General features: G+C 40.4%; 1 protein-coding gene across 1 annotated transcript in view; it reads right to left on the reverse strand.

Moving 5' to 3' along the window:
• Positions 1-19,138: 19,138 nt before the first annotated feature.
• The window catches only part of HS2ST1 (heparan sulfate 2-O-sulfotransferase 1), an 80,531-nt gene continuing 71,729 nt past the window's right edge, over positions 19,139-27,940 (reverse strand). Inside the window, exons 4-7 of the mRNA XM_050901465.1 lie at positions 26,887-27,025; positions 23,278-23,375; positions 21,898-22,055; positions 19,139-20,844 (exon numbers count right to left, since the gene is read on the reverse strand). Of these exons, the coding sequence (XP_050757422.1) occupies positions 20,618-20,844; positions 21,898-22,055; positions 23,278-23,375; positions 26,887-27,025 (622 nt within the window). The 3' untranslated portion in view covers positions 19,139-20,617. The remainder of the gene's footprint in view (positions 20,845-21,897; positions 22,056-23,277; positions 23,376-26,886; positions 27,026-27,940) is intronic.

Raw genomic sequence — 27,940 nt, forward strand, 5'->3', positions numbered from 1 at the left:
TTTTTCCTTCAGCAGGCAGAAGCTGGGGTGCAATTTCACACTGACCTTAGGAAGTGGAGCCATCAGTGCCCAAACCTGGCTCTCCAGTGACCGGCCTGGCCACAGGCAGCCACAAGCTCCAGCTACCACGAATTCCCTGATCTAGGAAATAGGGAAGGCGTAAATCAGAAATAGCAGTTGAAGGGATTTAGTGTTTGTAACATACGCTATTAACATGCTGTTAGCTTTCACAACTCATTTTCAGTGGATTATAACTATTCCTAACAGAAATGGCCAGGGAGATGAGAGGTCTCAACATTTTTGTCTGCTTTTCCTTATTCCGCCTTATCCTCCCAAACAATCCACATTGGAATTCATAAATAAAGACATATGCACATTTGGAGCATGTTCAGATCAATTATCCCACATCTTCTTTTTTGGAGCTGGGAAGAAGGTATATTGCCTGAACGCTAATGCCTATGGATCTTTAATATTAATGTGATGCTCAAGAGATAATTACTTCTCATGAACCAGAATGAGTCTGGTCAAAAAGGGTGAACACATCCAAAATTCAGCTGATTTCAGTGCAGCTAATTCTGGTTGAGGGTTTTTTTTTCCCCCCACTGGACACAGTGCCAGATGTAATAGAAATAAGCCCCATTGAAACTGGCTGAGGATACGTATCATATTCTGATTGGTAACAGATTTGCAGATTATTGGAGGGGGGAGGAGAATTTGCTAAAAAACAAAAGTCAGTTAAAATACCATTATGGTTCAGGCATAACCCCCTGTGAAATAAGAGTCTTTCCCAAGGAGGATCCTCAGATGGAAACATACCTCCCGCCCTGGCACAGGATCCCAGAAGGAAGCGAGAGGAAACCGTTTACTGTGACCCTGCTCACGGCTGAACGCAAGAAAACTCTGGTGCCAATAGGACTTCTGGAAAAAGAAGAAAAGATTAGGTTTGGATTGAACTAAAACCTAGGAGCGGCAGACCTGTGGCGGTGTGCTTTGTGGGTAAGCTATAGGCAAAAGCATCTCAGTCTCTTGTATCAAGGCACAGGAAAGGGATAGCCCTTGTGTGCCTGCCCTGCAAAGCAATGCTGAGCCTAGCTGCCACGAGCATGGCGAGTTAATTCCTGCAGCCTAGTGAACGGCTCCTCACCATGGGACCGCCTTCCAGAAAGCTGCCCAAAACAGGGCTGGGAAGTGAGGAAAGGAGCTCCCGGGCGGCCCAGCTCTGCCCTGGCTCCTCCATCCTGCTGCGGATGAGTCATGTACGGAGCCGGAAAGGAAATAAATGCAAACACATGGCAGTCAAAATGGCTTTCACAGAAAAGAAAACATTGGGCTGGAGCTGCTGTAGGTGTGCAGCAAGGAGTCGGTCCCGTGTGGGACGGGCACCTCTCAGTGCGCAGCTTTGCGCAGCTGTCTGCCATGGCACGGGGAGTTACGAACATTTCCTGACTTGCTAAAGCTGTTTGACAACGTCAGGCTAAATACCTCATTTCTTCATAGCTGCGTTTTAAATGTTTAATTTACTTGGTCCTGTTTGACATGAGAAAGGCTGGAAGAGGGAAAAAGGGGCACTAAAGCAAAGGAAAAAGACAGCAACCCTGGATACAACAGGAGTGGGGGGAGGTAAGAGGAAAAATCTAGCTGGAAAGAATACATCTCTCTACTTCTAGTATTAAATGCAAATATACACTTAAACGTATAGGTTACAAATTCAAATCGAGAAACGTCATACACTTATCCCATGCCACTTTTATTTCACTTCCTCATACGAGGACTGTTTAATGGTTTTTAATTGCACTATCATATTCTCACCTTTCTATAGCACCTCCCTGCAAAGGAAGGAGGTAGCTGAGAGATTAACTGTGGTGTAGCAGATCCCTGCTGCAGGACCTCCGTTTCCTTTGCTTTGGAAGAAGGCTTTCAGCCGGGCCTGGTCTTGCTTCTCCTCAAGAAGTACCCCGAAGCTGCTTTGGCTGAGCTGTCTGCTCTGATAGGAGTGTAAAAGCACCTATAGAACATCCCCATAATTTTTATTTTGGTGGTCTGACAGCATCTTCCCAACAAATTAAAGGGAAAAGACTACTATATTTTCAAGAAAAGCTCTCAAAATTTGATGGGACAATGAACAAAAAAATTTACTCTCCTGGCAGACTTTCTCTACTCCCTCCCCAAATGATGTGACTTTTTACAAACCATGCCGGTACTGCAGCTTCCTAGAAAGTCGTAATGGTTTTTCTCTAAGCATGGTCAGCGTAATGATTTTTACCAGACTCCTCTACCAACACAGTCTGGACGTTGCTATGTGTTCCTGGGCCTTACTCCTTTTACCATCTGGGAAGACCTTTCCATAAACAAAGAAGATGTCCTGTTTTAATAACACAATGTGTCTCCAAAGTCAAAGAAAATACTCATAATTAAAGATGCTCACAGAGCGGGGCCATGACTTTTTAAATGCCTGAGTGATAAAATGTTTCAACCCATTAATATTAGCACTTCAAAATTGAGGGGAATTCAGTAGTTATTCCCACAAGTACTTTTCATATCTATAGCACGGATCTCAGGTTCTTATTTTATGATGAATACACACATACATTTCAGGTGTAAAGGTGTAAGAGAACAGCCAGCCACGGCGTGTTTTGTTAGCATGAGGCAAGACACTCTGCTCAGCTTTTGCATAACAATTCAGCCATGATTTTAAGTATTCAATTCTACTTGTATGACTTCTTAAAATTCCCTGCAATATAATTATACTGATGGGAATGCAGAAAGATAATTGCTTTTAGAGAAAAGTTTCTCTTTTGTTTCACGTTCATCTGGCTTCCATAAATAGAACAGGAGACCTTGAACGGCAGCAATATGCATCCATGTGTCTCTAGCTATTTATTTACAAAGCTAGACCTTGACAAATGTAATTTGTTCAATAAAATTAAAAAGGATGCACAATAACTCATTTAGACAAAAAGGCTTGAAAAGGAACGTCACCGGGAGCATGCCTCATCACTGGAAGTGATCAGCTGATTCCTGAAGAACTGGCAGGTGCTCTCCTTTTGGAAAGCAGCAGTGAGGTAGTACTTTGGAGAGGAAAAAAGCAAGCTAGGAATCGGAGCAATTCTTTATTCAGGCAATAATTATACAAATTAGATCCATGAAAGCCAGAGAATGACTGTGCCTTGAACCCTGTCTGTGTGCATAGAACAATGGAGAAATTAATAATTAAATCTATTACATATGCTCATAACTCAGCATAAAAGATACTTCACTAGCTCAAACAATTCTGCATTTTCATTTGAATAAAGCTTTCACACATTTTTTTCTCATTATATATGTATTATATTTTAAATTTAACAGCTTATTTTGTTGCCTTTATGTCTTGTATTAATAAGGCCACACTTTAATGCACTGATGTTGAATAGCATTAGCATGCTTTACAGTCATTACTTGGGGGGGGGGGGAAATCCATAGTTTCCCAGTGGTGAAATCAATTTGCCCATAACTTCCTGTCTCTCATAACCTCTGCTAGCATAGCTTGAAACTTTGTGCTGCTTTTCTTACCAAAAGACTTGTTTATACGTTCTGGCTGCGGATGGGGCAGGATCTGAAGGTAGCACTATTTTGTTAAGTTTGCACAAACAGTTCAAGAACAGACCAAAATCTTTTCAGCCAGTTAAAGCAATTAGCAGGCCAGATACACCGACCTAATGCTATTTCCCTTACAAGAAATAATTTAGCCTCAGAAACACAGATGGCTCAGTGAGTTCTGACCCAGAACTATTTTCCTTTGGCCAGGCGGGGGGACGCAGACACCCGCGGGGCTGGTGGGGGCGCCGAGGAGGGCAAGGGCTGGAGGACCAGCCGACTTCGCCCTTTCCCAGCTGGGAAGAAGGACTGGCTGCAGCATCTGAACGCCAAGGGTGGAGGGAAGAGGATATGGGGGAGAAAAACCACTGAGAGACTTCAGATGTAGAAATTACCGGGAGTTCCTCTCAAGTCCTGCTTGCTAGACGGAGGCTGACTCCAGGCCCTCGCAGCCTGCAGCCCACGCAGGCCCTCCGAAGGCTGCCAAGTCAAATAACGCTAATTGCATTACAGATTGCGAGTAGAATTCGCTGTTCTTTTCAACTAAACCGAAGACTTTCCATTTCCATTTTGTTTGGGGAATTTAAGTGGTGTGCATATTCCTACCGCCGGCCGGGATATGGGGTTAGGAAAGGGGTGGCAATTGCTCACTCAGAGACCAAAAGCAGATCTGTAAACTTGAGAAACCAGAGAGGGTAACTGAAGGAGCACGCTAGAGACTGACAGCTGTGGAAATAGCCGCCTTGGTGGAGGCTCGCTGCCCCTCGCACGTGTTGGGCAGTGCAGCCTGATGGGAGTGGCTGGACCCCAACCCAGCGTGGGCAGCGGGGACGCTGCTGTGGCTCGCCCACAGCGGGTGCCTGCAAACCTCCCGCTCCCTGACATGGGGCACCATACCCGCGCTCCCCGGCCCACCATGGGAGGCATCGGTGGGGGTCAGTCTGTGGGGGACGCCGAGCCACAGCACAGCCCTCACCCACCCCGCAAAAAGGGGAACCCAGGGCAAGCAGCACTGAGGCTGCTCCCCGGGCGCCAGCGGGCAAAACACCCCATCTCCGGGGGCACAACCACGGCTAGTGGGGCTTCCTGCAGCAGCACACAGAGGAGTGATTTTCAGCTGTTGTTAGCATCACAGCACAAAATTCCCCCCATTCCCCAACACCTTTTGGAGAAAATTTAAAAAGGTTTAAAAACTTCAGTAGGAAAAACAGATGCCCATATTTAACCTAAAAACTTTACACCATCCTATTATTTCCTCAGAAATCTATAATACAGAATCGCATGCATGTGTCCCGTCTCTTTTTGCTTAGTTGCACATGTCACATTCAAAATCCCTAACACTACCCAGTCTTGAAGTACTTTGCAATTATTAGGATGGCTCCTGTTATCTGGCAGCTCCAAGGAGAAATGAACTCCAATTTTTTGAGTGAACAGAAATTCTGACAAACCCTCCCATCAATCATTTAATATGGGAAGACTCTAGTCCTCTTGAAGACCTCTTCAGGATTGCTAACCTCACTCCATCAGCTGCAATGTAATATACATTTTGCACTGCAGCATCCCTTTCATTGGTGTTTCAGCTGAACGGAGATGTTACGCTGTCATGCTTATTTAAGCAGAAGGGTTATCACTGTTCCTTCATACACCACTATATAGCTCAAAGGTGCAATAAGAAGCCAAGAAATATGCCAAAAAGGTTTGGGAAAATAAACAACGTCAATTTGCTCCTTTAAGTATCTTCATGACAAATGTACTGGGCGGCTGGTGAGATAAAATGCGGCACTTTAAATACCTAAACTAATCAATAGAGAGAACCGAGAGTGCAATCTGTTTTCTGAGAAGGGCAACCTTTTAAGGTTAATTCTTCATTCATATAAATACAATGCAAGGGTCATTATTTAACTCAAAGCAGCCCTTCATTATATTATAATAATTAGGCTAAATTTAGCGCTAAAATTAGCCAGCAAAAAAGCCACCCTACTTAAAAGAAGGGCTAAGCCCGGAAAGAAAAAACAGCGGCCGCGTCTGTCCCAGAGGGGGCTCCCGCCTGGCCCTCGCTGCGAGCACGAAGCGCCCCCTTTGCTGCTGCCGAAAGCCGCTCGGTGGAGGCGGCGGCAGCTGGGAGGGGGCGGCCGTGGGCGCCCCCACCCGCGTCCGAGACGGCCGCGCGGCGCGGCGGAGCCCGGCGGGGCGGGGGCGGGGGCGGGCGGCGGCCCCGCCGTGCCGCTCCTTGTGCACCATCTAGTGACGGCTCGGCGGCTCCGCAGCCGCCTCGCAGCCGGCTGCTGCCCCCAGCCCCGCGGGTACCGACCCGGGGGCTCCATTCCTGCGCCCCGCCGGGGTTTTGGTGCGGGTTTTGCTGTACAGAAGCCTCCAAAGGAAACGAAACGGTTAAGGTTGGGTTGTTCGTTCTCTTAACGCTTCGGTCTGCTCTCAGAAGCGAAGGGTAAAGGGTAGCAAGGCAGGGGCAACTGGTGTGGGGTAAAAGCAATGAGTTTGCCCCTGCTGAGCTCTCCCGGTTCCTGAGCTTGCAGCCCCGTAGCTGCCTCCCGCGAGTTGTTCAGAGCCTGATAAAGACTGAACTTAGCAGCTAATGGTTTATCTGTGCCCAGGTTCAGCTCTGAACGCCATCGGATGAAAGAGCAGGCCCTTTGGCGATAGTTGGCATGATAAAAAGCACAAATGATCTTTCTGATTACCGGTCGTGTCACTGTAACTACAATTGCCACCACCTAAAAAGGGGAGGGGGACAGGCGAGCAGCCTGCACGCAAACCCAGGCACAGGCAGCACCCCGGGTGCCCGCAGCCTCCTCTCCCTCGCCATGCCCCGCCAAGATCCCGCGGCAGCTTGGCACGGGCAGAGGTCCTGTTGCCGACCCTGCACTTGGGCAGCTGCATGTAGGTCCCTGTTTGCAGAGTGGGGTCTGGGCGAAGAGCGGGTGAGGACAGGGCCTTGTCCCGCTCACACACCATGCTCCCAGGGCTCTCCGGCAGCACAGGACTTCAGTTATTTGTTGGCCAGATCACTCTGTATGTTAGTACCAATAAAAAAAATTTCCTGTATGCCCTTGGGGAAGCCATTGGATCTTGCCATGCCTCAATTTTCCCCTTTATGAAACAGAGCTAAGTACTTTTTTTAACCGTATAATAGCGCTGTAAAAATCCAGTGCTGTTTCCATTATCCTCGTCTCTGATTATCCCTCCTTTTCTAAAACATTATCTCATTTCTGTCCCCTGATGGGCTCAACTGCTACTCCATCACCCTTCAAATATTGCTTAGAGAAAAAACCAAAATGTTTGTGATTAAACAAACAAAGAAGCTTTTTGCAAACCCTTCCCTGAAACATTCTCCACTGTGTCCTAAGTGACACCGGGGAGCACTGGCAACACCATCTGCTGAGATACAGCACTCAAATGGGACATCCACACAGTCCTGCGACAGACAGAGCTCTCGCAGCTGCCAGCCTGCCACACCATCAGAATTCATGCACATTTAACTTCACAAGAAGGAAAAGGATTAGCAGCACTTCTGGTCAAAGCAAAGGAGATAGCACGAGTTTAAAATGGCTTTCCCGTGGCCACACAGGAAATCTGCAGCAAGACGGAGGGTATGACCAGAGACTTGTGACCATGGCTCGCTCTGGGAGTGGCAAGGGGCCACCCCTTCAGCAGCGGTGGAAGGGCACATGCACACGCTTCCGATATAGGAATACGCAGCGAGATTAATGCTTTTCCTCCGCATAACCTATCAGCAACACGATTGCAATTGGCCTAAAGGGTGAATTAAAAGTGAACTCCCTCTCAGCATTTGCATTGGATTTCTTTGCTTTTGACTTCGTTTCTCATAAGCAGAGCATTACTTAAATCTAGTGAACTGAACTTTAAAAAGAAAATAAAGTCTTACATCTATTTATTAAAAAAACCACAAACCAGGTCTTTTGCCTTCCATGAGAGTCACCTGCAACACACAGCCACAGAGGGTCTGTCCCCTGCGCGTGCTGAGCGCTGGCAGCAGCTAGCAGCAGTTCCAGGCAGGAACTGATTTCACTGATTTTCCGAAGGTAATTGCATTAGCACAGATCCCTGCCTGAGAAGACCGAGAAGTCAGAGCAAACACAGCAGACACACATCATCTCCGACAAGGAGGCCGAAGGAGGCTGCTGGGCCGGCGGGGAGGGAATTGCTCAGAAGCAGGGGCAACGGCAGCATGCTCCCGGTGAGCACCACAGATGTCACATGCCCTGGACAGAAAGATCCTTGTATCCCCATAAAAATGCAAAAGCTTCTATTGAAGGGGGAGGCGAAGAAATGTAGAAACACCCGGGTTCAAACAAAGTTTTATGAGGAGAGTTGGAGTGCACTCAGCCTGTAAAACAGCCTAACGGTAGTGGCAGGCCACCGCCTGATGCACTGCCTGGGCAAAGGTATCTCATGGTGGTGTATAATCAGGATATGCTGCAAGTTTTATGAGAGGGATACCACTGTCAACAGGTGATTGAATAGCTTTTCACATAAGGAGCAAATGACGGACCTTGCCAGGGATCAGCAAGGGGAAGGATGGAGGCGGCCATTTACCGTGACATGTTTCTTCCACACAAGCCAAACTAATTGCACACGTCAAAAGGAAAAGGCAACGCATGGCTTTCGTCCACTCCCGATAACGATCAGATAGGGCTCTTCCTGTCTTCTCCAGCAGCCCTTCCTCCAGCATAGCATGCAGAGGAGGAAAAAAATACAGCTTTGAAGGTCAGGTAATGGCCTAATTAAAGCAGAATTCCAACTCCAACGCTGCAGCCCTGCCCTTTTAAAGCACAGTGCTGGGTCAGGCTGCCAGTTGTGGTTTAGTGCACTGGTGCTGTTAGCACACCCCTAGTAATATGCTCTTTGGCTTAACGTGGGTCATTTGACATGCAGGTTTCTAAATAATTGCAGTAAGTGCAAAGAGACATGTGTCAATTTTAAAGCTGTTATTGCCCTGCGAAGGGCACCTACCCCCAGCCCCTCTGGAGACAGGGAGAGCTTGCAGAGGTCATGAGAGCAGGTCTCCCCTTCAAAAACCGAACCACAGAATGGATGATTAGGGACGGGGAGGACAGTAATTGTACTGGCCTTTGCAGCAAGTGGTTGGGCAGAGTTCAAATCTCTTGCTTGCCCAGAGCCCCAAAAAGACTGCAGCGATCCTGTGGGCATCGAAAGCCCTGGGGGCATCACTCTCTCAAGCAGATGTGATGCTACAGCGCTTAACTTGCACAGGCGCACATTTATGGCACAACAGTATTTCTTCAGAGTGTAGGGTAATACTCCTTTTGACAGCGTTACTGCATGGCAAGGGCACAGGTGCTCTTGGGCATGTTTTTAGTTGAACATAAGCCTGAATGTATAGCAAAAAATTCGAGTTTTTTTGGCATGATCTCAGTCCAATGTCTTCGTGCTTTCATTTTGTATGACTAGTCCTTGCTGGGGCAGGGGAAGATGCTTGCTTTCTTTTTCAAAATGAAGCAAAAATAACCTCTCTTTACCCAGTTAAACATTAGTAGAGTTTGAGCAAGAGGGATGATGGTCTGGGAACACAAGTGGGCAGGTTCTATATAATACGATGTTTTCTACGTCTCCCCAATTCTTCCCACCAGCTGCATACTTCACCACAAGGCTATCTGAAGCATTCACTAGACAGGACTCTTGACACACCACTGTTCTCAATGGCTACAGATGTCTAAAAGGATCAGATCACCTCGTCTGATCTTTTTCTCCTTGGTTTTTAAGTGGTTAGTATAGTGGACAAACAAAGAAGGTAATCATGGCATTTCTTTTCCCCAATCACACAAAACCTCAGAAGGAAGAATCAGACTTAGGGGGAGAAAGGCAGGCGCAATCGCTGCACTCTAACCCCCTAATGCTGCCAGCACAGACAGCTGTTCCGGTTCTGACCCTTTTCCAAATGAGTCAAAGGAGTTAGTTCCAACTTTCAGAAAGCTGTTGTATGTTGCTTTATTTCCCACTTCCGGGGCTAGGATTCATTTTGGAGTCTCAGAGAACAACATCTTGCACCCTGATATGGCTTCAGCCAACAACAGCAAGTTTGAGGGATTCATTACTCAGGACCAGCGCTGTAAATACAGCGCTCCCCAGACACCCACACCTGTTCTTTGACCCTTCCCAGTGCCTGAAACATCACAGGCAAGTACAAAAATTAAATCCTGTATTAAGACATAAATTATTATTTTATTATATTAAAATGCTAGAGGTTAGTACACATTAATTGGGAGCATTAGTCATGCCAAGGTAGAAAGTTACATGGGAAGACGGTTAGCGAAGAGACATAGGAAGAGCCCTTGCAGGGCTCAGGAGGTCTCGGCTGAATCCCTGGCTCCTCCACAAAGTTCTTGCATAGCTGTAGGCAATTCACCTACACCAACATCCCTGCTATATTTGCAGACACCACACTCCTGGCTTAGGAGTGCAATGAAAAGCCCAATCTTGCTGCTATCTCAGCATGAATCAGTATCAAAACACCTCAGCAGGCATACCTACCAGGTCAAGGCCCCGTTCCTCAAAATTGTTCCTGTTTGCTGTACCCGATGGCTGGCAGGAGCGTTCTCGCTGCCAGCAGAAATGGGAATCCAGCTGGGCCGTTCTCTCCCTGGCACAGGGCATCCCTGCTGAAGTGCCAGCAGGTCCACGCTGTAGCTGGGCGAGGGGTCAGCCTGCACACGGGCAGCAGAAAGGATCAGAAGATGCAGTTTCTCTGGACAGATAAATCCCACCTGTGTTTCAGTGCCTTACCTCTGATACAGGGTAACAGCACCAGATTTTCTAACAAAAACATTGCAAAGGATAAGAGGACTCTATTCAACACTATCTGGTAATAATCAGGTATTATGGCAGCCACATGCCAATACTGCTTACCAACACAGGCTTCCTTTTGATCTGCAGCACTATTGGTTTATGTGCCAATAAAAATATTTATGTGCAATAATACTAACACAGCACTTACACCAAGTTATCTACAAAGAACAAGCATCTATACCGCTCCCAAGTAGGAAAAGAAAGCTCTTACCTGATGGAGAGACTTTTCTCTACGGGATAGATGATGACAATGACAGATGCCCAGAGATGAGCAGAAAGACAAGGAGTGCAAGATGCAGGAATTCACCTCCTCCATCTACATTAGTCTACTTGCTTCACATGTGCAGGGTGAAACATCTGTCTCTGATGAGTAACTGTGGGGAAGTTACTTGAACTTCTCAGTTATGCTCTATGTCATCTGACAGACTGGAAAATCGTAATTCCTAAAACCGGACACCAATATTCCACAACTAACCTTCCTCCCGCCTTTCAATAGGCAAGTCTTCGCCCAGCAGCCAGTTTTGCCCATCGCCTGCATATTCTTCACAGAAATTTGAGACAGGAACAAATGTTGCTAATAAACCTTATTATTTGATGCGTTTGTAGACAGCTGATATATCAGCAGTTGAAGCCTAGAAACCAATCTGCAGAACCCTAAGAAACACTCCTAATCTAAAGGGACATTCAGAGAGCAGAATCCTATCAGTTCTTTAAGTGGTGTGGGAGGGGTTTTGCCCCAGCTTTGGGCATGTGGAGAATTTGGCTTTGTTTTTCATTTATGTTGCTTGAACATTGTTTCTCAAAAATCTTTTAAGATTTTGTTGCTGGCCTGTTTTTTATGGTGGCAACTTCACATGAAAAACAGCTATTTATTCCTTGAGGGTTCCCCCTGCCCCCACCTGATTTGGGAAGAACAGCAGTATGGGGTTTTTTTTATTTATATGGAAAGAGGAAACCACCCTGGGCAAAAAGTCTACAGTCAGCAGAAGCAGCACTTTGTCTTCAAAGACTTAGACACAAGGCTCCCAAATGATTAATGTTCCTAACTCACATTTTTCTTGCAGATGTAATTACAGAAGAGAATATGAAGAGGAAATTATTTTTAAAAAGATTGTTAGAAATGTATTTTCATAACAAGGAACAACAGAAAACAATTTTCTGGGTGATTTTAAAAGAATAAAGTCAACAATTACAAACTCAGATGCCAAACTGTTGACGGATGTTAATACTTTGGCACCAAAACTAGATATTCTGCTTTCCTAGAGACTTATTGATACTTGCTCAACCGGAAAAAAAACAACCCATGAACAATTTATTACATAACTACATATTAACATAAATACCTAAAATCAGGCTCCACATTTGAAAAACTGACAAATACTGTCAAAAACTGATAACCCTTAGTTTGCATTGCTTTTAGCTATGGAATATCACAGACTCCAAGAAATTTTAGAATATACTGTATGGCTGCGATACCCAGGTTCCCATCTCCTAGTCTTCTGCAGTATCTTTGGAACTAGACAGTAAGACTTCCAGTTATCAATCATCATTTGAATTTGGATAAACAAAATGAGATCGGCATGGGGGAGAGTCTACCAATGCAGCTATAGAGAAAAGAACATTCTTTTGGATTTTGAACACATCTTTTTCATGCATATGAGAAAACACAAGAAAAAGAATGTGTTTAAATCAACACACATAAGCAGAACATAAAATGATGAAATAAATTTGAACAACCATCTCAATGTCTATGATAAACCATGACATCAGGGTTTCTCCCTCCTCTCTCAGTCACAAGGTACATGATTCTCTTGGAAAACAGTTGTTAAAGGAGCAATAAGCTTTACTATCAGGATCTTTCATTGCAGAAAGCTCTTTTAAATTTGTTTCCTAGGTACTCGAACCGAGTAAAGCCCAAACTGGACTGCTCAACAGATGCTGAGAGGCCATTCCAGATACACAAAGAAGCTGGGTTTTGAAAGCGCATTTGAGTGTCTGCCTGAGCATGCTTTGCTCCCTCTGACTACTGACAAGGTTTTCAAACTTGGCTTCCGAAGCTGTCTTCGAATCTTTTTGGCTTTGTAATTCACTCTCCATTTATCTCAGTATGATCAAGTGATGAGAACTATGACTGTATATGTGTAGACACACACGTGCACATATATATGTAAGAGGACATTCCTGGACAGGTGAGCTGGGGAGGAGGGGGTATGGAACCAAAATTACACGAGCCAGCTGCAAAGCTTTAGTTAATAAAACCTGTAGATTGCAGCCTGATTCTCATCTTGTCAGGCACTTGTCCTGCACAAAGATTTAAAAAAAAAAATACACAAGCTAAATATCCTTGCTAGATGAAGTGACTGTCAGATACATCGGATAAGTGTATCCAAACTGTTGTATGCACAGTCACTAGTGTGCACAAGCTAATTCAGCACAATACGCGAGCACTACCTCTGACACACAGGACAGGGACCTCTATTGCCACCAGACTCTCAAAGGTGATCCTGAGTAAACACCAAGTTTGATAAACTCCATATTGGAGCATGATCTCATGTCCGACAACAATACCTGCAAGATAAGACTTGTCCTTTGGAAGGCTTGTGAAGGAACGAAACCTATTATGCTATCTCACAGAGCCACCTGAGAAAAGGGAGAGGCTGAACACAGAGGTCATACACACTCACACATTTTTCCATATACTTGGGGGGGGGGGAAAGGGCACTGACAAAGAATGTTTGCTGGGGTGGTGGGGGCACTGATGTTTTCCTGGTTTGCTCTGTTTTTAAGGGAAAAATTCCCCGTTTGTCTTAAGAAAAAAAAAAACCCAAACCTTTGTTGAGAAGCTTTGTGGAACAACAGTATTTACGGCAATTTTTGCTAAAAGTAAATCTCAGGTTTCCAACCATCTCTGAAGTAACCTTTAGTAGTCTGGTTGGAATCTGCCTGAGCCAGTGAACTCATTCTGAATGGACACCAAAAAAAGTGCACAATTTTTGCTCCATGTAATCTGAGCATAAGATGCTTTCTCCCAGACTTCATGGATTTGACTTCTATCATGCAATTACTGACTATTTTATCTTCAAGAAGCAAGGACCTCAAATGCAAAGCAGACAAGCCTCCCAGTCAATGTAATCTGCTTTTCCAGATCTATAGCTTAGCTGTAAGTAGTACTAGAGCAAAGTGCTGGAAGTAGGTATTTGGTCGGGGGTTATAAACAGGAGAGATTTCATTTGTCAGTGTACAGGCCTTGCTTATAATAGCAGCGGCCTTGATGGCTGCAACTTTGAATTCATTAATTCTGTCAAGGGAAGGCACTGAAGATCCAAAGCAGATAATTAGGCCAAAGATAGCCATCATAGCTGCTAACTTCAGGAATTCCTGCAATCTTATATAGTGGTTTATATTTCTGCCTGCACTTTCCTCTGCATTCCTTACATACTGTCTTCACAGATGCATATATACCCTTTCTTACCGTATCGACTGCTTTACGCAACATTTGCCCATATCTTCGCTCATCGTTACACACTGCAGTGAGGCAGTCCTGACAAAGCCAGCCTGTAACTGCACAAGTCTCTGGCAGTTAAGCATTCCTTTTCCCCTTGCCAATTCTCCAAGTCACGCAACATTTTAAAAGTTATTAAATTCTAAATAAAGGAGATTAAGCATGCCAAATTCTATTCTGTGCTAAAAATGGCAATCCATATTTGTCAAGACAATAATGTCTTTAGAGCCAGAAGACCATTATTCTCTAGACGCATTTTTTTCTTTTTTTGGTAAAGAGATAGTTCATAATATTTTCCAGTAACTGCTGCGTCAAACCCAGTGTTCTGGTTGAGTTAGAGCATTTAAGTTATCATACCAAATTAGGTATGTTTCTCTCTCAAAATAGAACAGTGTTTTTCATTATTAATACTGAAATTATATTTGAAATACAATGCTTTTTTAGTTGAAAAACACAGATGAGTTCATATCAATAGCAGGGTGAAACAACACATGCATGTATACTGCAAGGTAGTGAACCATTTCTTAAAGCATCAGAGGAATGCCATACCTATATACTTGAACTATAACCACAATTCCCATGAATCACTATTTTAATCTATTTTGTTCCGAGATATATTTTTTTCAATAGGAAGATGGATAGTTGTTCTTTGTGCAATTATTTTGAGTCATATTTATTATGAGAAGTTAATGTCTGTGTGCAGCAAATCTGAGAGTGGATTCAGGACCAGCCTTGTAAATGTGCAGAAAATGGGCAGAGAATGCTTATCACAGTATTTCCCATTTTTATGAGGATGCAGTTGGTTATTATGACAAGGTGAAAGGTCTCAAAGCCTTCATTTTTAGGCCACAGGTGTTCTTTGTAGAGGTTTTTTTTAATAAAGAGTATTATTAGTCCTTTAAATTAGCTCTTATTGAAAGTTACCACATCTGCGTTATGTGGTAATGAAGCCGGGGGGAGGTCATAGCAGGGGACTTGTGCTTGAAGAAAACATCTGGACATTGCTTTGACATTCACTAGCAACTTCTTGTATTTTATTAAGAAGTAAGGAAATTATACTGAAATCAAATGCAAGATTCAAATAATAAATAAAATGAAAATACAGGACCTGAAAAAAGATCTAGCTTTGAACAAAAAAACCCCTTTCCCTTTTTTCACTCCCCTCCCATGAATTCCAACTGATGAGATTAATTACCTGTGCAAATGGCAGCATCAGTAAAAAAAAAAAGTTCAACCAGTATTTAACACATAAGTCACTCTGTCTTTCACAGGACAAGCTACTGTCATTTTAAATAAAGCATTTTTTGTATTGTAACTTTTTTTGGCTGTCATTTTGTGTACTACATCATTTCAGAAAGAGGTGCAGGGACCTTAGGAAGTCCTGTACCTTTATATAGGCAATTTTTTCCTCCACTTCCCCCTGGCTGATATAAGCAGAGAGACTTTGTTTCCCATGCACAATTACACCTATCACTTCCACTGACGGAAGTAAGGAAAAGTCTACTTTCAACGAAAGGGGGATTTAAAACCCATCAAAATCCTAAGTGGAGGTTGCTGAGTAACTGCACGATGGCTCTTAATCATCAAGGCTGACAACTAAATATTTAGGCACTATCGCATTAAGAAACTTGGCTGGGTCAGATGACTGTTCAGCTCCACAGTGCACGCAGCTAGGAATGTTTATAGGGCAATGGTTACAGTACGCGTCAGAAATCCTAAACAGAGTAGCGTACCCATGCTCACTATATTTTCTTGTTTTAAGTGCTTGCTTACAAATGCAAACGACATTTCTATTCTACTCAAGTTCTTATACCATACTCATCACTGCAGTAACTGAGCATCTTCCAGTACCACAGTCATCGGTCAGGTCATTTGTTCCCTCAGGCAGGGAAGCACATATGTATCAATGCACTGTTTTAATGCCAGTTTTCTATTCTTACAAATCTCGGTTTTAATATTAAGAGCTTTTCATTGACACTTTCAGCACAGTGTATACCCTTTGCAAATTTACTACATTTCTGGCCAGAAAGCCCAATGCAAATTCTAAAGGCCTATAAATATATTTGGTTATAGCTATATGAAATTATTACAGACGAGCTACACTCCAGCTTGCCCCTCCCCTCCAAAATCACAATAGCTGCAAACAAAGTTCACAATACTGCATAACAACATCTTCTAGAAAAAAAGCATTTAACGTGAATGTGACATGCAAATATTAAGACAGGACACCAGACTTCTTTTCTCTCCCCTTCCCACTGGGTGTTTTATTTTATAGCATTTGCATTAGGTAATCAACTGAAACACTTCAACAACAGAAAGCTGGCAGCATAGTAAGGAAAAATGGAGATTATTTCTCAAACAGCTGTGACAAAATGGTTTCAAGTTGGAATAGTATTGCACAAATGAATCAATTTACGGAGGGTGAGTGGGAGCGAGCATCTTCAACATGGATTGTGAGGAAAAAAGGCACTATTTAGCTGTGTGTGTGTTTAAAAAGAAAAAAGTCATGAAGCACAATCCATGTTTTTCAAAATTACATTCAGTACTGCTTTAGAAACGCTCACAAACCTGTCTCTTTTTACAGAAGCTACAGAGAGCTGCTGATGTAAATATCAGACAGTACAAGTGTATGAACATTTATAATTATGCTCCAGAAAAGTCTCAGGAAGAGGGCTCTTTCTATAAATACTGCTGCAAAGGTTACATAGTTGCATAGGCTTACAGTAAAGGAAGCATCCTTGCAACTAAGCAGCCTTACAGTTTCCTTAAGTTTAATCTCTAGTAGTCATAAAATATGCTCTGATTTTGAAGAGCTACATTGGCAGTGCACTTGAATCAGGCTTTTCCACTGACTGCTTAAGCAGCACAGTTCAGACAGCGTCATCCATATACCTTTTTGTCATATACACATTTAGCAATGCCAGGTAAGCTTAATGGAAAATTTTAACAGAATTATAACAGAAAATAACTGAATTTTCCCTGATATAAAATAGAACTGCTCTGAGACCATAAATAAGCAAATGTTTATTCCTGGAAAGCAAGAATAGTTAAATATCTTCAGAAAAACTAAGTACCCAGAAAACGCATTTCAAAGGACCAGGATGGGCTGCTTCTTCCTCTCCCGTATTGTATAGCTATAAATTTTCATGCCTGTTTGAAAATGAAGCCATGATCAGCGTACCATTAATAGAGAGACTGCTTGAAAATCAACCCAGAGCAATTGGGAAAGTGCACATAGGACATTCTGCACCCTAGCCTTGTGTCTGCTTATAGATGTACTAACAAAATAAGAGTGAAATTCTTGTCGCATGGCTGCAGAATTATTATGGGAAGGAGCTAAAACCACTGTTGCTCTCCTGTCAACACTGCCCAGTGTATCACAAGTGCTCCAGGCATGCTGTGGTGATGGCTATGTAGTTACCAGTGCAGCTGGACCTAGCGCCATTATCCTGACATTGAGTTTCAACAGGGCTACGGTTTTGCACAAAATCTGGGCGTTAATTTTGTACAAAAAGTACAGAACTGTGTAACAAAACCTACTCTCAACTATATATATATATATATATATGTATATATATGAGAGCATTTCAGCACCTTTCAAACAAGCTTAGCCCTGCAAAAAGCCAATCTCACTTCTGTGTAGAGACTACAGTGACTTCAGTTAAAAGATCCGTGTTCAGGAGGCTGCATAGTAAGTTTACTGATCATACAACCTGCAACAACAAAAATCCATGTATTGCTGCTTTTCACTGTAAGTCAATTAAGGGAAAATACACAAGATACATTCTGTTTATATACTGTAAAATATTTTTAATACCAACAATTTGGATTGTTTCCATTTCTGAATAGAAGATGAAAAGAGCAGGTTATTAAAAATCTGTAAAGCTCTTTTTCCTAAACTGACTTTTAGGAAATCCAAGTTTGATAGTTCTGAATTCAAAGGATTCTAAAAAGTTCACAGTTGACTTAATGGTTGCATTAGATATAAAAGTAGACAGTCTTGATTCCTTCTGTGTTCCACAGACAATATAACATTTTCAGAGTACGTCTGGAATGAATACCTCTCCAATTGTAGCTAGCATTTTTAAAAAATATTCCTAAAATTCTAGTTTGTCTCGACCCTGTCAGTTCACAGCAAAGAACAGGAAGTGATATCTGATTGAATAAAATACGTTTTCATATATGAACTATGAAAAATATATTGCTCTTTTAAAAGTAAAAAAAATTGCATTGTTCTATTATTTTTGTTACTGAAGACTCATAATTAAGAAATTCTAAATCCTGGAAGGAAAAAAAAGAAACATAACTTTAAAAATTGCTTACAGAACAGAAGAGGTTTCTGTAGACCCTACTGAAATCAGTAGAAGTTTTGCCTATTTTTTCTTGTCAATACAGAAGCGTTTGTCTACACACCTATTTCATTACTTAGCTGAATTTTTTATGTTTTCACTTAGTAAACTCTTCTGCTCTCTTAGAGGTGCTCTTCTGAAAATTCTGAGGGAGAGTCAAGAAGGTAAACTGATCTGAATTACTCTGAAGGAAAACAACAGTCAAAATAATATCTAACATAAAACTATCACTGAGTGGATAATCTTTCCTGGGATTATAAATACTCATTTTATTTCAGAAAAATTACTGCTTTGTTATGGAAATTTTTAGATCTCCATTAGCTAATTCTTGTGTATGACTCCTCAGCTCCTTTCAAACCACGACACTTTCTTTAGCTAGGAAACATGTCTTCATGTGTGCACTAACACATCCTATTCCCAAACATGTTGGCATTATTAATGACATCAATAGACAAGAACTAGAAGAGGAAATCTTATGCATGGTTCATGCTATATAAATGGTAAGCTATCAGAAGGAACTTCCCTGATTATTTGGGAAGAACAAAGAGAGATCTATTTTTAAAATTCAAAGGGAAAAATCCAAGAACACAAAGAAAATGCAAGATGTACTTGATAGTCTCTCATTATCCTCTCTGTAACTGGGCTGTTGCTTTTGGCTGCAGACATCCAGTTCACAGACCATTTTCCATTTCCTTTGTTTTCATTACAAGAGCAAGCTGGTTAAAGAAACTCCACTTGGTAATTTTAAACTAAGCTTTCAGCATCATCCCTTAGGAATTTAAACCTCTACCACCATTCCTTACTTTGTCTCCTCAGTGCCTTCCTCCATTAAACCCTGTGAAGAGCACTTCAAGAAAAGGCATGCGTAAGATGTGTAAATACTCAGATCTTTAAGAAAATTCCATAGGAAACAAATTCTTGTAGTTCTCCACTGCCATTTGCTATAATGCAGTGGACCCAAACATCTGTTCTCAAATTTCAATTTACTTCATCTACCAGATGTTTCACATTGTTAATAATGGCAACTCACAAATTTACAATAGTCACATAAGGCAGTTACATAAATACAATTATGTCAATCAAGTTCACTGCATCTTTCTCAACCAGACTACACATGACATTTTTCTTCTTTTCCTCTTACCATAATAAAAAGATGAAGACTACATATTTGTAAAGAGAATCCCTGGACAATATTCTGGTATTGAAGTCAGAGAGGTCACTGAAGTGCATTTCAGCAATGTCCAACAGTTAACTCAACCAGGAAGTAGATGTGATGTTTTTCACTTCACACATAACAGAACTGGTGCAAAAAAACCACTTTAAACTAGTTACTTTAAACCTTTTGGTCCAAATACATAAAATAAGCAGTATTTACAGCATTTTACTCCTTTTGTAAATGCAATGCTTTAAAACACATTATAAAGCACCTTAGTAAAAATATTCTACAGGTAAAAGTATCGAAGTAGTAGGAAAACCCTAACCATACCACAGCTCACTAATGGAGTCATAATATGGATTCACCAATACCTTAGTTTACAATTATTACAAAGAATCCATGGAGAAACTTAATACTGAATTTACGATTTTTATACCACTGTGTAAGGATCAACTAGAACTGCAGACAATACCAACTTTCTTCGTAGTTTTCCCAACCTCAGTCAGTGGTGGTGGGGATAAAAAACAAAACAAAAACCCCACTGCTCTGATTCTTTAACTTTTTACAATATTAACGTGGAAATAATGTTTTAACACTAATGAATAGTTGTAATTTTTTAATAAAACCACATATATAAATATGGGCAATTCCAGCAGCAGCAGCATTTCTCAGCAGAACATGATTAACCATCCCAATTAATATCATGTGACATGATTCACAAAAACAAAGCATAGATGTTGACCAGTTATTAACACTACTCATGTTGTATACAACCAAAATTTCCATGTTGAAAGCTGGGAAAAATTAATTCCTCTTCACAGAAGTATAAATGAAAATAAATTGCTCTGAAAATTAAAAAGAGCATCAACAGAAGCATTTTTTGTTTGTTTATATTTTCAACTAGAACTGCTGTGTATTAATTGCTCCGAATTAAAGTGTATATTTCTTCCGGTAAAGTATATTAACTCCCACTGAAAGTATTAGTTAGATAAAAGAAATGAAGCCTTTGCTTCTGGATTACCAACATAGTTAGCCGGTATCCAACGCCCTGGAGGTGATCCACAGCCCACTTCTCTCAGATCTATAAAGAAACGTCTTGGAGGTCTACAAGCAATCTAGTTTCCATGGCTGAGGACTAAGATGATGATGTGACCAAAGATTTAGGTCCATAAATCTAACAGTAAAGTGTTCTTAGTTTGATTTAGGGTAAATCTTTTCATAGAAAAAGTTTTGAGCCAGAATATACAATTCTCCGTCTTTTTCCCGAACTGCATGTGCTCTGACAAACTGAAATTGCTCCAGTGCAAATTCATAGAACTCATTCTCCATTTTCCAGATTTCAGACTGTTGTAGCTTGGCAATAGTTTCTTTTGTGGGAAGTTTTTTCTCAGTTGTTTTCCTAAGGTGAGACTTCTTTCCTAAACGCAAAATGAAAGCAATAACTTCACTTTAAAGTTCACGTGATTGAAAAATGTTTACAGTCCTTTTATTTACAGAGGTTTATACTCTCAGCATGTTGATAAACTGCATTAGAAGCGACAGAATTTAATCCAGAATTTATTAACGTAACATGCAGGGTTGGAAAATTGCAGTCTCTCTCACTAAATGTTAATGAATTTTGCATCAGTTCTTTCAATTCTTCCTCCTTACTCTAATAAACCCAGGGAATGAACACTTCATTTAAGGAACAAGATTACTCCACATAATGTACTTGGAGCAAGACTGGTCTTTCAAAATTAATTATTTAGATGTTAATCTGGTATCAACTGTGAAGAATTTTAAAAACTGCAGAGCAAGAGACTTCTTTCATGAGATGAAGATGACCAAAATGATGACAGCATTTTCCCTAAGAAGTGCGCTCTGTTGCTTTATAATAAACTTGTTAATGCTACGCATCTAGGCTCTACACATCAGAGCCTTTTCTCCCTCTATTTGCAGATAGAAGCCCTGCTAAGATGGACCTTTTCTTTATCATAAGTTGCACGGCCATCTCCTAGAAACTGAGCTACTAGCTATACAACAAGTGTCTTATTACAACCCCAGGAAGATAAACATCTACTTGGGCCTTTGTATCCCTTGGGCCTTTTTGCACAGCCAACCAGGTTGCATCAAGCACAGTTAATTTCATCAGCAGGGCTTCTGAGGAAATGGAAATCTGCCCCTGCAAGACCTTTCAAAAAGGTTCTGATAAACACTTGTCACAATTTTTTAAGTGTAGTATACCTACACAACTGCCTTTACCCCAACCTTAAATATTTACAATTTGTGTAAGGCAGGAAGATACTTGGGCTGCCCTGAAAAATTTGTATTGAGAGTCTTTTTTTGTCTCTTCTGTAGGAACATCAGCCAACTGAGAGGCAAACCTGGCAGAGACTCAAAACTATTCATCTAGGTCTAAAGAATTCACATTAAAAAAAGTGATGAGAGGATGAAAAATCCATGGAATCCATGGAAATTAACCATTTAAATACCTGTACGGTACAGTTCTGTGGCACCCCTGAAGAACCGGGGCAAAGCTGCCTCCAATAACATGATAAAGTCTTCAAGCTCTTCAGTAACGCCCACTAGGAAGTATTCATTAATCAGATTGTATTTGGCTTGTTCCAAAGCCCATCTGCTTCCCACATTCCTAAAATGACAGAGAACAATTACAGCAAGTTCTGATGTCAGCCAACAATCCTTGGTCCCTAGATGGACGTTACTCCATAACAGGACATTTGTATAGGAAAGGCAAGACTCATTTCAAGTTATAACCATTCCTAACTTCATTTCCCTTTCCAGTTTCTCTCATCTGTGTTGTTATCTAAAAATTTGACTCCTCTACTTATTTTGACTAAGAAGTCATCCACAAAAAAAAAAAAAGTGTGTGTATATGGTTACTGTCTCTATTAATGCAATTTTTGGAGGATTTACACTTTCTCAATGTCAATACTCAGTCTCCATTTTCACATTAGATACCAGAAATGGTTCTGGCAAGAACACACCTTCCCTTTTGCATCCTACAAGCATAATTCTGAACTAGAAAGTCATTGTGCTTAATGTGAGGACTTCCCTACTGAACAACAGACAGAAATTAAACTGACATTTTTTCCTCCGTTTTATAACTCTAGACAGGGTGAAAGACAGGTTCAGAGTTCTTTCTTTCTCTGCTTCTCCACCTGGCCCAGGTGTAGATAGGTCTGACCAACATGCACTGAAAGAGAAGCTCCCAAGAGGCCATTTACTTTGCTTATGTTTGGATGAACAGTACCTTTGACAAATAATTGCCCTTGATTTCACTCAGAATCCTTCAAATCATCTATGTCCTTTTTCTTTTATTTTTTTAGTTTGCTAAAGAGTTTTTTAAAGTCTGTGCCATTGTTATAAAACATGCTGCATTGACAGATGGACACTTTTTGCTTTTCAGTTTCTACTAAGTAGCATTGACTACTGGATGTCTGGTAAGGGTTTAAGAAGATAAATTTATCCTGATCTCAATTATTTTATTCTCCACAGAAACTCTAGGAGCTTGAACAAAATATCTCCAATCAGAAGACAAATATTGTAGCCTGACATAAGAGAAAAATGTCAAAACTCCAAATCTACAAAAATTATTTCTAAAATTGAAAACATCTGTTTTCCCTCATAGCACTGCTGATACAGTATCCTAGCATATTGCTTGTTTAAAGAACTGCAAGACTGTTTCAGTAAAATGCATCTTCAAAAGAAAATACATTACTGAAGTACCTGCTGCTTCACTCTGTCCAGTCCCTCACACTTTCCCCAACTGTGCTACATATTCGAATTTGTTAAGTTTAGATTTCAGCGCTGATATACTTGACTAACAACTTAAGCTACATTTATCCCCCTACCAGCATTCGGAGCTGTGGCCACAGAAGAACGGAATTTGAAGCCAAAGTTTCTCTGGAGCACAGTCTGAACCTCCAGCTGCCACACATTCATCAAAGGTCTGGAACAAAGACAAAATTGAGCTGAGCTTTAAAATCTAGTATATGTATCAAACATCTCAACCTGGTTAGTTGCTAAATGTAGTGGCGAGAGAAAAACAAAAGATATGATGTGAAAGAAAAAAAGTAATTTTTTCAAGCCTTTCACAGTGTTATTAGGAGGACCTAGTCATCTCAATTGAAATAGTACTTGGACAGTCTTTTATGATTAGAACTAACGAACAATTTGATCTTACCTGATAGATTTGATATACCTTTGATATAACCTTGATAAAGTCTATATATCGAGACAAGCAAAAACAGTCAATAAGTGTTGGTATCATTATGTTTCCCTTACAAAAGAAGTCACTAAAGATACAGCATCAAATGCCATCAGGATTTGTGTGATACTGGAACAGCTGGATCTTTATACCATAGAACACCGTGCATTTTGTGTTTCAGATTAAACAGTGTTCCATTACATTTTAAATATTATGACAAATCACTGTGATTTCACAGGCTAATTTGTTTTTGGCAATCAGAAGAAGTAAAAGTTGTTCACTGCATAACAGAATATTCCATAAAACATCTGTTTCAACTGCAGTAACACAGTTACAATAAGAACTCCTAATTTGTAAATATTTTACCCAGTCACCATAAAGTAAGTATTTACGATATTTCTAATCAAGATATAAGCCATGTATCTAGGATAGATTTTTTGTTAAATTATTTAAAAACAAATAAGTGATCACATGACAACTTTTTAGAATGTTTCTTCTGTATAATTACAAGTTTTGTTCAAAACAACTATGTAAAAATATATTTGTGTAATTATTTGGTGTTAGAACAAGGACAACGTCCTTTGCTTCTATTTTGAGGTGAAGTTCCTGAGATAATCTGAAAAAATTTACTGCTATCAGGCCAAAGCAGGGATTAACCTGTGGTGTCTTGGTCCACATTGCACTTTTGAGTTTAGAATAGCTCATACGTGTCACATATCACAGATAAAAATGCAGCTTAACTAGGAAAACAAGACACTGGTATGCTTTCTCTAGCATAGTTCTCTAGAGAAATTCTGCACTGATCTATCATGAGTACTTTATAACATCAACATTACCTAAGTACTAAATTATTTAAATGCACCTGCTAACTTATGAATGTATATACTAAATATGAACTGGCATCTCTCAAAAGAAAGACTTCTTTGCTTATACCTGCAGGTTATTTTATAGTTCATACGCAAAAACAAGCAAGTAATTTCCTAAGTAAGATGAAATAGGACAGGCCTCCTTCCCCACTTCCTCTTATATACTTACCTTGACTACTCCATCCAGAGATTTTATTATAAGAAACACTTGTCTTTACAGACTCTGTTCTTGGAGCCAAGCTATCTATAACTTTGGAAGCACAGGGATATAGAAAGAAAATGAATGAAGAACTCTTGCATATAAATGCTGTGGTATGGACTGGGAGGGGCGAGGGTGTAAAGTACGTTGAGATTCCTTTACACTTAATAAAGGAACAATTGACTTCCATTAGAAAGACTGCATTTTTTACCTTCCCTGCTTTTCACTTGAAGAGCTCTTAGTGAATCTACTGTAACACAGACTAGAATAGATATAAGTGTTATAGACACTGCGATTAGCTCAAAAATTGATTGATCCTACTGAATTTTATATCTAATGTATGTAAAACTGACACCATCTATATATGTACAGTTTTCTTGGAAACACCATGGAAAAAATAGTATTACCTGATTTAAATGAAAGAAACCCTAAACCTTGGCATAGCAAATCAATTTCACTTCAAATGAACTACAGATGCTTATAGGACAAGTTAAATCTGTATGGCAACAACAAAGTCTCAGACCTAAATAAAGTGGTATGACAGTGACAAAATGAAAAAAAAGCATCTTTAATAGAAAAACATAAAATTATTAATGCAATGCATTACAAACAGTATAAATAGGAATGCATTTCAACTTATTCCAACAAATCAGAGCTTACAGTGCAGTCTACCAAGCAGTAGCATTAAGGATTTTGGCTTAATGTTTCCCAGTGACTACCTAACAAGGCTGTTCAGATTATAATTCAAAACTAAAGCAACACTGTTAAATTTCACTCTTTTTAATAAATAAAGTCCTATAAACAGCTTGGACTTGGTAGCATGCTCAGCTTTCCAACTCACTGATCTCCACCAGGGAGGAATTCCACTGGCCAAATCATGCTCCTCATGAAAAGGAACAGAGTCGGTTACAAAAGATGAGATCCTATCTCTCCTTTTAAAAATGTCTTTATGATACCATAGCACCAAATCATCTCTGTAGCCAGTTCTACGAAGATACGTTTTTTAAGCTTAATATCAATTTGTTCTGCTTGAAGCTTTCCTCTACCTATGCTGTAGGATGTCTGGACAAACTGAAAGGCAGTAGCTGAAGATGGCGCCAAAACCTAAATAACAGAGGAGCAGTTAGTTATCAACTGGAAAGAGGAATGGTCTGTTCCCAATATTTAAAAAACACTATTTGGATGGGTGGGAGCACACAAAATGATTATTCACATTTATTAGTTGTTATGGTGTTTATAGACTAAGCTGTATTCAGGGTGATTTTTGCTTAGTTATTTTTTTCAATGTCTCTTGGTATTCCCACGGTGCTACACTAAATTGTCAACATTACAGAAAAATTTCATCAGTTTAAGAAAATATTGCCACTGAAATTTTAAAAAATGTTTGGCTCTGTGAAGTACAAAACCCCCTTACATTTTATGAAAGCTTCCATGCCGTTCTAACTACAGTTTTATAAACTATATTCATATACTTAATATCCTACTTTTCTTCCTGATGTAAGAAAAGTCCAAAGCAACATGCTCCAACAAATGTCTTACTGCAAACCATGACAGTGCATGTATAAATTCTTTCTGGAATAAATATATTATGGAGCCTAAATAATGTTGCCATTCTGAAACTGTATTAGTAATCAAGGTTTCAATATGCTAACCTGAACTACTCCTACAGCCACCTAAGACAGATGGAGGAAGTATAGAAATGTATGATTCATACTCCATAGTTTTCAAGCAGACTCTTTATGCAATTCCATTGCAGTATTTACATTAAAAAAAAATTGGGTTGCTAATTATAAAAAAAAATTAACATCACAGACAAAGCATCAGCTGTTCTACAGCTTTTGGTGAAAAATGTCTCTCTCAGTCTTCAACAAGAAGAGATGTAGATTTCTTACATAGGAGGAAAGCTTAACTTGATACTTAAAACTCTGGATACCTGAAAACATTTTTTAAATTTAATTTTATTTTTTTAACAAATTGCAACATAAAGTGAATTTATAAGGTTACAAAGAACATACTTAATGTTACACTCTGGTCCAGTACAGACATGAAGAGGAGAGTATAACTTACAAATCCACCATCATCACCAAGGCTGATACAAGAACTATTCAGCTTTTATTAGGACATTTTTTAAAAATAGTTTTCTCATTAGCTTTGGTAAGAACAACATACATAATAAAGTGTACTTTACCTTTTTATCCCCCTGTTTTCGCCTCCGTAGCCCTGGTCTGTAATCATCTCCAAAGCGCAGAAAGTAATAATAAGAAACTAGTCGTTCTATAGGATCTCTTATGACATTTATGTAAATTGGTTTCTTTTTAACACCAAATCTAAAGTAAAAGAGGAAAAAATGTCTTTTAAAGGCCAAATCAAAGCTTCTCATCTAATACGTAAAAGCCTGTCTCCATTGATACAACTGAAATCTATATACAGAGAAGATGATGGTGAGAGGAAGTTTAATGATCACTTTCTCCCATCCTCATATCCAGTGTGTTAGGTGGGTGTGAAAGTCCGATCAACTTCAGTTTTCCTAAGACTGTGATTTGGGGGTTTTTTATTAGAGAAACAAACAAAACTGAAATATTCTCACACAATAGATACTGAAAATGTTTATACAACCATCCTGACTCTAGAAATGCCTTAATTAGTCTAGCAGCCATGTATGTGTTTATAAGTACAAGCAAGTTGGATACTGAGTTCCTGCCCTCCTGAACTGTGCTATGCAATGCTGCAAGTGGTTCTCCCGGCAGGTCTCCAGTTGTCAGAGACATGAACTCTAACAGAAGGAAGACAGAGCTCAGAGCCCATCCATTACCGGGGTTGAATCCATATGGCTATGCTTATTAAATATAAGCCTAAGACAGTATCTGTAACCATATTAACTTCTCTATATATAGATACAAAATTTTTCCTTAGACATTTACCCTGAGCAAATTTTGATTTACTGTGGTACAAACAGGAAGCTTGATGAAATGAGGTGGTAAGCTCATAGGACACATAAGATAGATTTAAACCACCAAAACTGTTTTGTGCAAATACTACCTTTCAATGATCTACGTCCAAGACAGCTTTTATGACACATTTCTCAGTTTTATTTTCTATTCCATTTGAGGCATTACTGTGGCAAATAAATACGGCATCCAAACATTAAAGAGGTTATATCACAATGGAAATTGCAAGTGTGTCAAATGCCCTGAAGTAAAGCTAGGAACTGGAAAAAAAATTCTCTTCTGTTCCCATGCAAA

This window comes from Gymnogyps californianus, chromosome 8 (assembly GCF_018139145.2).
Source record: "Gymnogyps californianus isolate 813 chromosome 8, ASM1813914v2, whole genome shotgun sequence".
NCBI classification, from domain to species: domain Eukaryota; kingdom Metazoa; phylum Chordata; class Aves; order Accipitriformes; family Cathartidae; genus Gymnogyps; species Gymnogyps californianus.